At 38.4% G+C, this 14,854-nt stretch overlaps 1 protein-coding gene across 1 annotated transcript in view; it reads right to left on the bottom strand.

Moving 5' to 3' along the window:
- COL25A1 (collagen type XXV alpha 1 chain) overlaps positions 1-14,854 on the bottom strand; it is a 298,386-nt gene that overhangs the window by 41,026 nt on the left and 242,506 nt on the right. The window contains exons 16-18 of the mRNA XM_030271602.4: positions 13,839-13,871; positions 13,633-13,668; positions 9,712-9,756 (exon numbers count right to left, since the gene is read on the bottom strand). Of these exons, the coding sequence (XP_030127462.2) occupies positions 9,712-9,756; positions 13,633-13,668; positions 13,839-13,871 (114 nt within the window). The remainder of the gene's footprint in view (positions 1-9,711; positions 9,757-13,632; positions 13,669-13,838; positions 13,872-14,854) is intronic.

The raw sequence follows: 14,854 nt of genomic DNA, 5'->3' as shown, positions 1-14,854 counted from the left end.
GAAGTGTCACTCAAAGGCTGATGCAGTTTTTAAGTAAAATTCTTCTCTTTGCTCAAGACTGTACCAGTTGCACACTACAAGAAAACTACTGCCAAAGTCTAGGAAGCAGCCCCACCTTCCCCCAAAATCTCTAAAGAGAGAAGAAAAAGATGCTTTGCAAAAGCTTGTGGAATTGATAATGGTATAAGCTGGTGGTTTAATTAGCATAAATAGAATACAAGTCTTATATGGCAGAGAGCTTTAAAATGTTTTGAAATGTGGAGTGGAAGAAGTGGTGTGTCAGCAGAGAGCAGGAACTGACTGGGTGAGCAGCAGCTCTGCTGGGAAAGTTACAGTGGATGCCAAGCTGAATGTGATCCAAGAGTGCATTCTTATCACACATGAAACAAACTGCAGTAGTTAAAACCTGACTACATAAAGAAAAACTTGCAATTCTCCCTCTATCCAGTGCTAGAGAGGATAAGTAGATTAAAAAAGAGATCTGATTTGCCATCTGAACTAAGCTTCTAAGTAAAAAAGACAAGGTCTTTGAATAGTTTGAAACTAAGCCATATCTTCTCTAATATTTCAAATCCCTTGAGTGTAACCACAGCATAAAGCATTAAGTAAAATGTTCATTGGGTATATTTCTGCATCTTGCCATAATATTGATGGCTTCATGCTTTATGCTATCTTTTATGCCACTCAGATAGCAAAATACCGAAACAAAAAGGAATCGATCAAAATTGGCACTGCCAGTGATGTGTGAAATGTAAAGAAAACAGTTTCCTCTCAGTAAGGCATGCTGATGTCCCGGTTATGCAAAAGCAAGGGAAAGACCTTTATGATTAGTCCATGAGACAAAAAAGATTCCAGAGCTGTACAGGAATGTGGTTAGAAAATCAAGAATTAAGGGTTTTAGCTTTTTCTGTAAATATATGATATATTTGATGTAGCTGGCACATAGCATCAGGAAAGCAAGGGTAAAGGCTTGCTTGGGAGGGCACTGTGGGTTGACACCATTGCAGCTCTGGTGTTCACTGAAGAACCTCCTGTTCATAAGTCTTTTCCTTAAATGAATGCAGAATTTGTTCTAGCTACCGTGAAAGACTGAGAGGAATGCAAGGGATCAGAGTCACCAAGACTTATAAAACTTTTCCAAACATCTCACTACAACTTCTTACAATAAAACCAAGGTTTTATCCAGTTAAAATGTGCAGCAATCTTCTTTGCCTGCTAACTGGGACAGGGAATATAAAATCTGCAATACTGTAATCTGAAGTATGGTTTGGCAGCTGTGTAGAAAGCCATCAAAAAATTATGACTGTCACACATTTTAGTTTTTTGTTTAACCCTTTGGTATAGTAATGAAATCACTGCTTAGAAACCACCACATTGCACAAGATGTCAACAAGGTATATTTCAGCATTCAAACTTCATCCACTGTTAGACTTGGAGCAATTTGTATTAATCGCAACACAGGAAACTTGGTTTTAAAAAAAATAAAAAATAACAACCTTGTGAATTTCTTCCAGTCTAGAGAAGTGATGTGTTATGATATTAAGAATAATTTTTAGTGTCTTTTTGTGTAAATATTTTAAGAGACTACCCCCGTGCATGCTCATTTTCATTCTCAAGTACTTGCTGACTGTGGAAATACTAGAGGGTCAGATAACAAATAATATACTACCATTCACAAACATTGTTAATGTTAATTTTTCACCTCTTATAACAGTATGAAGAAGAAAAGGGCCCTAAAATTCCATAAACCTGGTGCAATGTGAGCGCAATCAGAATTTAATAGTAAAAACTCACCTTGCTCTTTACTTCAGAGGATAGTCAGATTTTTATGAGGGTTATTATCTAGACATAATTAAAACTGGTTTTCATGATGATCAAAGCTTTCATGGGCTGAAGCAGAGGCTGGCTTTGATAATAGAGGTTAACCCTAAGAACCACTTTAGTTCACTCTCTGTCAGCTTTAAGTTTTACAGAACCCATGATTGCCTAAAACTTGGAGTTTTGCTTAAAAATGGCACAGCAGTTGAAATAACATTTTCACTGCTGGTTTCTGTTTTATACATCACTAATTTGGCAAATGTTTATTAACAGTGTAGTTCTAATACCACATTTGGTCAGAATTAGCTTCCATTGCACAGCTGGGACACACATCACCATCATTATTTAAAACTTTGTTCTCACAGACACACCTAGTCCTCTCCCAGTGCCTAAAATGCAAAGGTTAATGCTGACGCAAGCAACCAGCAGAGAACAGAAGTTGTTGGGTACATTGTTTCCCATAGAAGTTTCTTCCTCCTTTAATCACTCTCCTAATGACTATACAACACATTTTCACATCCAGATCAATGAATTCCTAAAAAAGAAACCTGTGCTGCAGGAAGACATCCAAACCACAACTTTCCTATAACAATGAAATAAATTCTCTTCCATTTCTGAAATTACCATCCTATTTGTAAGTGTCATGGTTACCTTACTATATTCCAGCAACATCAGATTATTACAGTATTTTCTCTGTGCTACAAAAGTGTGACTAAACCAACCCTTAGACTATGAATTTGAAAGGAGAATGTAATTTCAGACCTTATTCTTATCTAGTGCTATGGACTAGAATTAGCTAGAGAAATTTAAATGTCTAACTCTGACCTTTATTACATTGTTCACTGGTCCTGAAAGACTTTGTTCAATGTTGGTGCCACTGCCAAGACCATGGAAGTTCTGCGCCTCCTGGGCTGACTGGCAGGTCTGCCACAAGGCAGGACACACAAACACCTTTTCCTGGCATTCTCTTGGAAATCCGAACGTACCAAGGTCAAGACTACTGCATGCACACCTCTGAGTTGGCAAACCACGCCAAAGCATCCTGAATTTCTGTGGAGGACTCCAGAAAGGGGGATGCACCCAACCTTTGCCATTAATAGCCAACCTAGTGGTGTGGGCTGGAGGAACCACAACCATGTTTGAATACACAGCTTTGGACAGGCTTGCAGAGTCCAGACTCCTGTCTCCAAGTCTAGTGGACCTCCAAAATTCCTGTCTAGCATGGGCCACCATGAAAATTCTTCAAGAGTAACAGAATTTGGGAGACCCCAAAGTTCCTTTCTGATGAAGACTGATGTGGAAGGGTCCTCATTTTAACAACATCAAGAGACCAGGGATTGTCTTCAGTTTTACCCTGGCTCACTTATGAGCATATTTAAAACAAAAACAGTATTATGCCCTTCCCTTGCCTAACACTACCAGAAGAATCCTGCAAAGGTGAGGATATATAGCAGAGCTATCAAGAAAGACCCCAAACCCAGATGCAAGACAATTTGAACAGCTATGAAGCTGTAATAAATTGGATTTAGTTCATGGGTACCTGTGTTGATTTTCCTTATGTTACCATCTGCTGTCCTAAAATACTTTGTGTTTTTGAGGTTGTGATCTACCAAAACACTGCAACTCTCCACTCAGGAGAGGAGTGAGGGCCAAATTCTCAGGATCCTGTAACACAGCAATCCATGGTGGTCTATGGAGCTGCACTTGCTCATGTCCTCCCTCTGTCTGCAGCACTTAGCTCCAGTGAAGCAATTTCTCAGAAACTCTGCTGGCCTTAGATTATACAAGTCAGAGAATACTTTGTCACTGTGAAGGGCATTAGGGGGACTTATATATATAGCCTGACGTCCATGGGAATTTTCCTCTCTGGATGATTACAGTATTCAGCTCCTAAGAAGGAAATGAACAAGGTACAAGGAAATCTGATAAAAAAAGTAACCGTAACCTCATTTCATAAGGTCTTTCTTAAGGCTTTTCATATCACTTTAGAATTGGCTCCAGAAATTGCCAGTTAAAACAGGTTGTCTGGCTCACTCATCACATTTGAAACAATATCTTTACTCCCTAATCGTTCTCTAAACTTAGAAAAACAATTGTGGTTTAGAATTTCCAAAAGCGTATTTAGACTTTATGATTCATTTGGAGTTTGGGAAGTAAAACCTGGCTACACAACCTGGCTGAAACCCTGAGGTTTCACAACAAGCCTCACTTTGTATGACATATATTGCTTTTTAGTGAACCTAATTTCCTTCTTGCCTTTAAGTTCTGTCTCCATAGGAAAATATGTTGCTTTGGAAGAGTGCTATCAGAACCAGTAATGATTCTGATTAATTCTGCATTCATTAATCATATAAGGGAGTTATTACTTTAAGGCTAATTATAATCCAAGTCAGCATGGTAACTATTTTTGAGGATAGAATAAAAACACTTGTTGTAATGAGCACCTAATTTTTAATTCTTTTCTATGACCAAACTGGTAAATGATGAAGAGTTTGGCCCCAAATTGTTTCTGTTAAAAAAGACTAACATGACAAATCTAAGGAATTTTGTTGCTCTTCTGAAAACTAAGGAGCTTTATTGCATGTCCTCATTTCTGACCTTATAAAAAATTGTATTGGAGAAATAATTTCAGATTACTGATGTCAAGTCTTTGTGGATGACAAAATACTTGATTTTTGAATGCAGTAGGGTGTTGGATCCTGACATTATTAAACTGTTTTCAGAACTTTGTATTTGCGCTTTTTTTGGCACATTGAAAAATTAAGACATGCTATAGAATGTATGCTGTGAAGTAGTTATTATAAACTCAGTCTTCCAATTATTAATAGCATTAGAGGATACAACAGTCTGTGTTTCAGTTCCTTATGTGTTATCTTTTCCAGAACAGAAAATAAGAGATTTCAAGGATATAGTTTGTGAGAGATCAATAAGAACTTGAAGAATTTATCTAGATCTTACACCCAAGTAAGCACCCCTGACACACGCATACCATCCAATGTTAATGATGATTTCATTTTCTGGCCTTGATTCTCAAAATCAGTTCTTGGAAATTATATGTCTACCCTATGCAGCTAATTACTGCCATAATATATGGAAAGCAGACAGCTAGGAATCAATGAACAAGATGGGTAATACACAGATATATGTTTGTATGCCTACTTCCATTCTAGAAAGCGAATACTAAAACACATTGCACAGTCATGTAATGTATTTTACCTGCCAATGGACAGAGACACTTCTGACACCCAGCCCACCAAAGGTGGGTACTAAGTCCTATTTTTAGATCAGTTCCCATTTACACCCAGAACCTGCAGAGCGGGGAAGAGAGAGAGAGAAGTAGAGAGAGAGACAGAGAGACCCTGCAGGATTACTGTTAATGCTATCAAGGAATAAAAACAACAAGAAGAGTGGAAATACAGAAAAGGAAAAATGCATTAGGAAAATTAGAAAAAGAACAGCCTTCCCAAGAACTCCTGGGAGAAGAGGGGAATTTACCAAACTTTCCTATAGGCAATAAATGGTATTGACTCCAAACTGAAATGCTTAGAACTACCATTCACTTCAGATTTCCTTTAATTTTGCTGCCAGATGGTAAGAGCAGCACTTAAACACATAAGCTCCAACAACAGTTGCTCTCTTTTCTACAAGATTTTAAATAGGAGACTAACTTCCATGCATCCAGCTGCACAATTCTCTCTCATTTCCTCCAAAATTTCTCTTTTCTAACAGAACTAACTGGGTGAAAGTAGTATGAAGCCCTTTAGACCTTAAAAAAAATATGTTCTGAGGAGCAGAGTCATTTAGTCTTTAGAGGATAAGATCTCTGAGTAGGTATAGAAAAAAAAAATTAGGTACAGAAATAATTAGAACCACTTTTGCTTTCATAAAAAGAAGAAAAAAAGGATATAAAATTGATTCAAATTCCCAGATCCTTATCCAGGTTCTTCTGAAACTGCTCAAGTACAGTCTCAGGGAAGTCAATCTAAAGTGATTGATGAAAGATGTAAGAAAGAAAGATGCAAGACATTGCATACTGGCACGTCTATTGAATCAGCTACTTCCACTGCATTTCAAAACACAGGAAAGTTTCCATACTTCCCAAAAGCAGAAGGGCTAAGTAGCCTTTCTCTTCTCATGTCAAACCACACAATGGTTCAGTGTTTTTGAATACGATAAAATAAAAATTTGTATGCGCTCGTAAGCTTCAGTTCAGTATTTGTTTTGAAATCTGAGGGACAAATACCAGAAATACCATAGAAAATCTCGATCCTGCCAAAGGTGCTGTTACTGAGAAGAGGTTTGTGTTTTGTGAAGGCTTCTCACTGCAGTGAGGAAACTGAGGACTATACAGGCCAAATTCCACAAAATGCAATGCAACAGATTTGAGAGATCTGACATTACAGTGACTGAAGGCATGCATGATTTCCATCACAGTAAGCAAGTGCTGCTTTGTAAGTATCTTCTGCAAAAGTTATGAGGTAAAACAGATATATGAAGTTTGTGTTTCACAGACAGGCTTCTGTGTCTGTTTGGCATCAGTTGGGGGATAGTAGAGTGATGAGTTAATATTCTGAGTTTCGGTGGAACACATTTAGGGCTCATTAAGTTTCCAGCCATTCCTAAACAGCAACAGGTGCTTGAGAAACGTTTCTCCAGTATGTCAGTGAGAGCTTCTACACTGCCTTGGAAATAACTGACTGCACTTGTGTTTCCTCCATGGCACCAACTGACAAAGGAGGAGAGAACGAAAAGGAAGAGGAAGAACTCCCAAAACATCCTCATGTGCCTAGTGAATGGGTCTAGAACAGTAAGTAATAGCAGACCCTGCTGTATACCCTGAATTCAGATACGATACTTGCATGTCTGTCCAATGTTGCCACTCATTCAGACCGTGGTATCACATTCAGCCAAGTCCTTACAGGTTCCCAGGAACATTGATTAAGTGATTGAAATGGCATTATAAGAAGCTGAAAGTTTCTCAGTGATTAGTGAGTTCATTAACCCTTCCTGTATGTTGAAGCACAGAGGAGTGAATGTCTTGGGAAGCTTGTTCAGCCTTGGGAAGAAAGATGAGCTGTAGCTGGAGAGATACAATCCACTGCCTGGCACAGCATTTGTGTTTGCACAGGTTGGTTTAGCTTTTGTGGAGAGGGCTGTGCATGGGCACAGTTACCTAAAACATTTCATAATACAGCCTGCCACTGTAGAGAATCATTCACAAGGAAGCAATTTTAAGGTCAACTAACAGATTTAAGGAAACGAGACTTGATATTTAACATTTAAGAACTACATCCAGGAATTTTCAATGCGTAGAATAAACCTGTATCTTGATCTTTTCCTTACCTCTTGCAAAGTTTGGAAAAAGCCTGAAAAATCTCTGCCAACAGCTACTGGGCTGGCACACAAATGCATGAGAATGGTGTAATCTGTTTGTTAGGAAAATTTTTCCTTATGGAAACTTAAATTTTGTAACAAGTTCTTAGATGTTGCATGCCATTGTGAGAGGTTTCTGCTAGGTCTTTGATATTACACCACTACTGCACATCACTGTTAAGATAATCTTAGAGTAGCAAAGATGTATCTTAGAGAGTTTTATAAAGTCCACATGGGAACAGAACCCAAAATCCCAGAAAAAAACCCCTGTAACAAACAAGGATCACTCTGGAAGGAAGGGAAAAAAAAAAAAAAGAAAAAGAAAAAGAAAAAGAAGTCACTGCTCCAAGTAAGATTCCCCTTGGTTTTGTACGAGATGACAGCACCAACTGATTCCAAGTCCAGACAACTGAATTTCCTCCACACTTAGTTATCTCATCCTGTCTCTGCTATTTCAAGGTAGCTTTTGATCAACACCAGATCACTGGAAATTTGTTTCTCCATGAGATAACAATGATGTTGTTTTTGGAAATTGACATAATGATCTTACCATGGTGGCAAATAAATCTTTGCTAAAAGGGAAGATGAGAAAAGCGGGGAAACTACTACTACTTTACTATGCTGATGAGTGCCCATATTCCTAACTCCAGCCATTCTCTAGTTTCTGCTACCACTTCTTATGCCACAGACATTGTCTCAGTGATTCAGAAGAATTTAGGGTTTTTTACTACAGACTGCTTAATAAAACAGAGATTACAAATGCCTTGAAACGAACAGCAACCATCCTGCAAGTCTGATGTGACCAGATATGCTTTGCTCTGTCCTGTGCATATTCTGCTTCCTTGTCACCATTCAGGTTGCAAAATTCAGTATTGCACTAGATGAAATTTCTTCACTGAAACACCACTAGTCTCCCTCTGGGCTGGATTTTAAACAAGAGAAAGTATTTTCCTAAATGATTAATATTTGACCAAATGATTCCATTTTGCTCTTCAGGCAATTGCACTGTTTTTCCACTGTATCCATTGAATTTGGAAACAAATTTTCACTGGGCAAAACTCCCACCATTCATTTTTCACTTCACATTTTGTCTTTCAGGTGATTCTGGAAGCTGCGCTTCTGAGCCGTTCTTATTGCCAACAAATAATTTTCCCAGAGCAGCCACTCAGACGCAAACTTTTTTATTTACTGGTTATATGAGTGGACATGTGGTCTGCATGAACATGGGAACCCCAAAGAGCAGCCACGGCTCCGGTTGCTTTTGGCAGGTGTCCCTGGGATGAGTGCCTCAGGCAAGTGCCCCACTGACCTCCAACTGAGCTACCTCTTTGCTCACTGTTAAAGTAAACAGAATAGGGATTGCTGCCAAAGACCCTAATAAAAATAGCTTAATCACACAAGACTTCTCCTGCATGATCTTCGCTATTCAGTATGGAGTTTATTCTTGTAGAAAATGAACAACCTCCACAAGAACTACATTTTAAGCTGTTACAATGCACAAAATCTAATATGCACATTCAATATTTCCCCATAATTCACTAGTAACACAGAAAGGACATTATGCTTCGATACTGTGGCAATTCAAAGGTCCCTTGAGAAAATCACTGCAAATATTATACTCCATGAGATAAATCCTGAAACCCAACACAATGGAAAAGAGTTTGGTTTCTGACTTATACTTCCTGTTATGAGGGAAATCCTATAAACTTTCTCCTTGAGACATACACAGGGTCATGCTGGAATGCAAAGAAAAGGTTTCAAAGAGATTTTGTTTTCTGAAAGGACAGTCTTTGACACAAAGGAAAAGTGGCCATTCCGATCTGCACTCACTCAGGATATGTGAATCTGCTCCCTCTGTGCAGAATTACACAGTTACAGCTCAAACTGTGCAAGTGTCTGCAAATCCTAATGCAACCACTTATGCTAGAACTTAACCAAGTATGTGTCTTTTGTATCAACTTACCTAAAGATTCCAGACAAACTGGAAGTCAGGGACTAAACCAAGTATTGTGTCAGGGACTGTAGCTAACACTGAATAGAATATTATCAAAACATTTTGACTTGTCAGTGGAAATCACTGCTATGTAATGGAGCACAGAGTATTTCTGTCAACAGAGCCAGGTTGCCTATAATTAGTGCAGTTCTCTGGCTGAAGGCTTGGTTAATTCAGTAGAATATTGCTACTGGAAAGCACACAAAGTGGAAACCAACTATAACTTTGATGACAAGACTTTTCCATTAAAGAAAAAAAAAATATAAAAACCTCTACTATTTTAGATTTTTAAAAGAAAAAAACTAGAATATTCTGCTTCATATTTTAATGTAAGATACACTGTTTGCCTACTCATAAGACACTTAACTGGTTTTCCATGTGAGAAGTTCCTGTAAAAAAACCCAGTTCAATGCCTCAGAAACAGAGAAAGATGCAAGACACTACAGTAAGCCCATTTGAGCCACATTCTTGCATTCCTCCCTCTTTGTGGTATTCCCACCCAGTACAACAGGTACTATAGTATTTACCTTTATTCCAGGGAGTCCAGGAAGCCCAGGAAGGCCTGGTTCACCCTACACAGGAAAATTACATAATATTACAGAGATTATCAAATTAGGGTCACTATGCATTGAACAGCCCCATAATTTCTGCAAGAAGATAAAAGAGCACAAATGATTGCTAGTCAGCTCCAGCAGGATTGGTTTTTTCAAAATGAGTGACTTAAACGTACAATTAGTAAGAGTCATGGTAAGAACTTAAGATATCTTCTGGGAACCTTCAACGTGAAGATGGCACACAGGGCTGAAAATCCATGTCAGGAAAGCCAAATATGAATTCACATTAGACTTCAGCAAAAGAGAAGAAAACAAGCAGTTTTCTGGTTCATTTTACACACTGCCATTTACATTCCATATTTATGACAGGTGTTTAATTCTGTTCCATTTTCAACTCTGAGCTAGATGCTGTGCTGTGTGACTCTCTGATTTAGCTACAAAGCAATTCAGAAGAGCTTGGTTTAAATTGCACAATTCAAGCAGGACTGTCTAATTATAACTGGGCCATCAGTTTTATAGAGCTATCCACAGCATCATTTCAGGGCTTGTTCTTTATCTGTGAACATACACGGTGTCATGAAGGAAGGATAGTGGGAATGTAATCTTTTACTGCTTTACCCAGAAAAGCCTTGCTTATTTAAAGTTGCAATGGAAAGACCTATAGAACTCTATTTGCAAAGTAATTTTGTAGCAAGCATTGAAAACGGAACGTATTTATTTTGGAATTAGTCTAAGACAAGAAGGACAACATTCTCACAAATGGTCATTTTGAGATATCAGCTAAATGGAAAGATGTTGTATAGGGAAATAAAGATGATGAACAGAAAAAAAAAAAGTAATAACACATGAATAAAGCATTATTTTAAAGGCTAGGGATTTTATTTTAATACAGAGATGGATTCTAACCAGCATCTTGTATCTGAATATTCCCTGAACTTTTTGGAAGCTCAGGTTTGAACTCTGAAGCCAACTTTTACCTTTATAATGAACTGAACTATATTCCAGATTTTTTTACACTCATGAGGCTTTACAGAAACCCAGACTTCAACTCTGTGGTTTGGGCTGATACCTACAGGTTGTGCTATTAAAATATTTTTTGTGCCTGTGTACACACATGCTTACATAGATCCATACACTCATGCATACACACACAAACAAACACACCTACACATAACACAGCTGTCCATCAAACTGCACTGCCCAGAGACACTTCTCTGAGGCAGAGATATTACATAGACTTAAAGCACTCATAACAAAATTGCATTCTGCCACAAAATGAAAAACACAATAGAGGGTCTGCAAATCACTTCACCAAACGGAATGATTTTTAAGTGGTATAGAAGGATCTGATAACAGCTTCTTTGTCTGTTTCAGTTTCTCCAAACTTCTAACTGTTCAAGTTGCCTAAAAGCACAGGAAAGATTCCAGTCTCAAAATATTACCTATAAATTCAGATGAAAGAAGAGAGGCTAGGATGCCATTTTCAATAGACACTTTTTGGTGTGTTGACTATCACTTTCTAAAGCAGAAAATAGGTTTTTACTCTTGAAAAAGAATAATGCTCCACTGCACTAACAAAATTTTAACTCCATCCCCCTACTCTTGTCTTTCCACTTTTTGCATGAGCAGCCATACATACAGCGCTACGACCATCAACTTTTACCATCTTATTATGGAGGCACCAAATTTCCCTTGCAAGCACAGAACTGGAATATTTATAATTGATATTATATTAGTGCTGCTGCAGTAGGTTACTCTTTAGCCTTGGGACAGATCTAACCCCTATACACTCACACAAAATAAGCAGAAAGGATCCACCAAAGCCAGTTCAGAGCCACAGTAATCTAAAACAATTAAAATGCCCCTAAAAGTACATCAATATGAAACACAACAAAATCAATAATTGTTTCTTAATTACAGCACTAGCGTTATAGAGAATGCAGAGTATTTACTTTTTTGGACCTTTCCTAATATTAAAATTCAGAGTATGATTTATGAGAAGAATGACTTTTAAAGAAACCAAGGCTGTACACTAACTCTATTACATACTGGCAGACCAGGTCATCGTGTCACCTCATCACACAATGTTGCCCACAACAGCCTTGTCAGACTGTTGAAATATTGTCATATTTCATTTCATGCAAGTAGTATTTGAGTGGGCAGCTCGACACCTATTTGTCCTAAGAAGATGGATAAGGGACAACTAGAAAAAGATAAAAGGAAAAATATAAGAAAGAAAAGAAGACGCAGGAAAGAAATATGAATGGCACACAGAGAGGGAGAAAAGCATTGAGATGATGTAGATGCAGAGACATGCCTCCAACTGGATAAAGAGCCTCTCACAACCCCTGGTGGTATGAAAAAGTCCCTGGTAAGCAGGGGGGCAGGGCAGCAGACATGGGACACCTGGCTGGAGGAGGCACACTGACTGGGCATGCTGTGGGAGCTGATGGCTGGGGCTGGGACAGGAGCTGTGACACACCAGGAAATCACGAGATGAATGAAAGGAAGACACTAAGCCCCACTTTGGTGTCAAAAAGAAGGTGAGAATACAGCAAGTCTGAACTGCTGCAACGGATCCATGTTGCTTGAATTAGATCAAATCTGAGTGCCTGAGACTGAGAACCAGGAGTCTGCTGATAAATCACTGCTAATTTTCCCTCCATGGCAGGCACTTAATGAGAGTCTGAATCTCCACAGGCACTTAAGTGCATTTGCTAGTTTATTAGCCAAGCAAAGCATACACTGCAGAATGCAAACACTGAATGATTCTGTGGATTAGATAGCTTTAAACTACTTTGATTACCTTTCCTAATTAAAACTGCACTTTACTAAGGAACTGCATTTGCCACCATAATAGTCTTATTTAGTCTCTGATGAGAGTTATAATTTCTTAAATAAAAATACCTAACGTCTTATTTATTCCTTACTTATATGTGGTTTGGGGTTTTGCTTAGTCACCAAAGTATATTGAGTATTAGAAAATGGTTGTCTTGCCATCCACTATATAGAATTTTAGCTCTTGACTGTCTGTCTGGAATATCTCAACTGGCAGAAGGATTCTGTTCAACTCTGGCAGCAGTGTGCAGTGGAAAATTTTCAATGTTATAAAAGGCAAGAACAGTGCCAATGGCTCCAGAGGGAAACCAAATATTGCAATGGGGAAGTCCAGCTCTCTCATTGTCTCTTTGCTCTCCCTGCAGGACCTACCCCTACTCTCACAAAAGGCAGCTGAAGGCACAGCATTTGCTGTGTTTGATGTACTGTGCATTCAAAGAGCACATTCCCCAGCTTCACAGGGCCTCGTGCAGCACAGTTATTGTAACTCCTGCAGGACTTTTCCTTGCAGAAGCAGCCTCAGCCACACAGCACCCAGGGGAATTTCCCTCTGGAAGGAAGAACAGAACAGCATTACCTGGTCTGTGTCCTTCCAAACACACTGTGTGCCACTGATGGTTTGATTTCCCTCACAGGTGTATGTGAAAGGGATTCTAACCCATATTTATTTTCGTCCTGATGAGATCTAACAGTGTACCACAGTTTGAAGATTAATAGTCAAACATGCAGAGTTAGTCTGTGATGACCCAAGGAGCAGAGCCATTCTTTGTTAGTCTCACCAGCTCAATGGGGTAAGCTTTTGATGCAAGAAGTATGCTAGGGCTAAAAGGGAAGGTGGGTTAGTCAAAATTACTTTTCATGTTAATTAGTATCATCATTCCTGTGCCTTTCTAAAATACAAGATAAACATAAACCAAATATGTACAAGCCTTGGGCTGCTAAATTGTACTGTCTTGGGCTCATCCCAGTGCAGGTAAGTGCCACTGGTAACATAGATGTAGGATCATTTATCACAAATCCAGAAGAAAAGGAAAACTGAACATTTCCAAGTCGTACCTTTTGTCCAGGCCGCCCAGATTCACCAGGTTCACCCTAAAAGAAAACAGACGAAGACATGAGATCTGAGAAAATGAATTAAAGATGGAGCTGTGGAAAACCATAATATAAATGATACCCAAAATGTCTGTGGCACTGTGAAGCAACACAGTGAATGGACCAACCACCCCTCTTCTCCCTGCACAACTTCTTTAGAATTCCATTACCTTAATTCCAGCTGCAGAAGAGCCAGGGTCACCCTGATACAAAATCCACAAGAAATAATCACTCTTACTACATAAACAATTTTCCAGGAAACACATAAATCATGTAAGAGTATAGCAACATTATATAGCAAAATATCTGCATAGCAAGACTGCCTGTTTTCTGTGCTACCACATAGGCATTGAACTAATTGATTACATCAGTGTGATTCAGAAAAGCAGCAGTGTTGTTTCCAAGACCATGTAGAGAGAGATTCAGCTTCACTCACCCAAACACCTATTATAGTTAACTTCAAATTTCACAACTAATAATGTAGATCTAATAATTGCAGATGTTGTATAAATGTACCTCACACAGCCAGAATATGGGACATACTTTGACATCTCTAGATTGCTGATCTACATTAAAAATAATTCACAGTTATTTACAAAGAATATGAGCCATCATTTGACCTAATTTTATAGATGGCAAGTGTCAGGACTCAACTGACAACATTGTGCTAATGAAGTTTCACATTGGAAAAAAAAAAACCCCAGTGACCTATGAGTTTATCTTCATCAGGACAGGTCACAGTTTTATTTCCTCAACATTCCAGTGCATTTAAAAGGACAGATTAATGCATGAAGGGCTATACATTACAAGATGAGACATTTGTAGTAATTTACATAATCAGGAAAGGTCTCTATTCTGAGAGGGCATTTGGCACTCAAAAAATTTGTCGACATTTTTATGGGTTGACTGGATTTCATAGGCACTGATATGCACAGGACAGAGTATTAGCTGTTTTTTTTTTTTTTTCTTGTCTTGAACAATATGCCAAAGGAAAAAAAGAAAAAAAAAGCCTACTGAAAATTTTGCTTGTTAGGCTACATACTACTGAAGATGACTAGCGTGATTCTATTTGAAAAATTGTTTAATTATTCTTTATGCAGAACAAATGTACATTGTTCACTGAAAGCAGCAAGTTTTACATAGCAGTAACTTCAGGCCTCTGAGCAGCCTGCCAGTGATTTACATA

Source organism: Taeniopygia guttata, chromosome 4 (assembly GCF_048771995.1).
Source record: "Taeniopygia guttata chromosome 4, bTaeGut7.mat, whole genome shotgun sequence".
In the NCBI taxonomy this organism is placed as follows: domain Eukaryota; kingdom Metazoa; phylum Chordata; class Aves; order Passeriformes; family Estrildidae; genus Taeniopygia; species Taeniopygia guttata.
The sequence above is the reverse complement of the archived record's forward strand: the minus strand, read 5'-3'. Positions and strand labels throughout refer to the sequence as shown.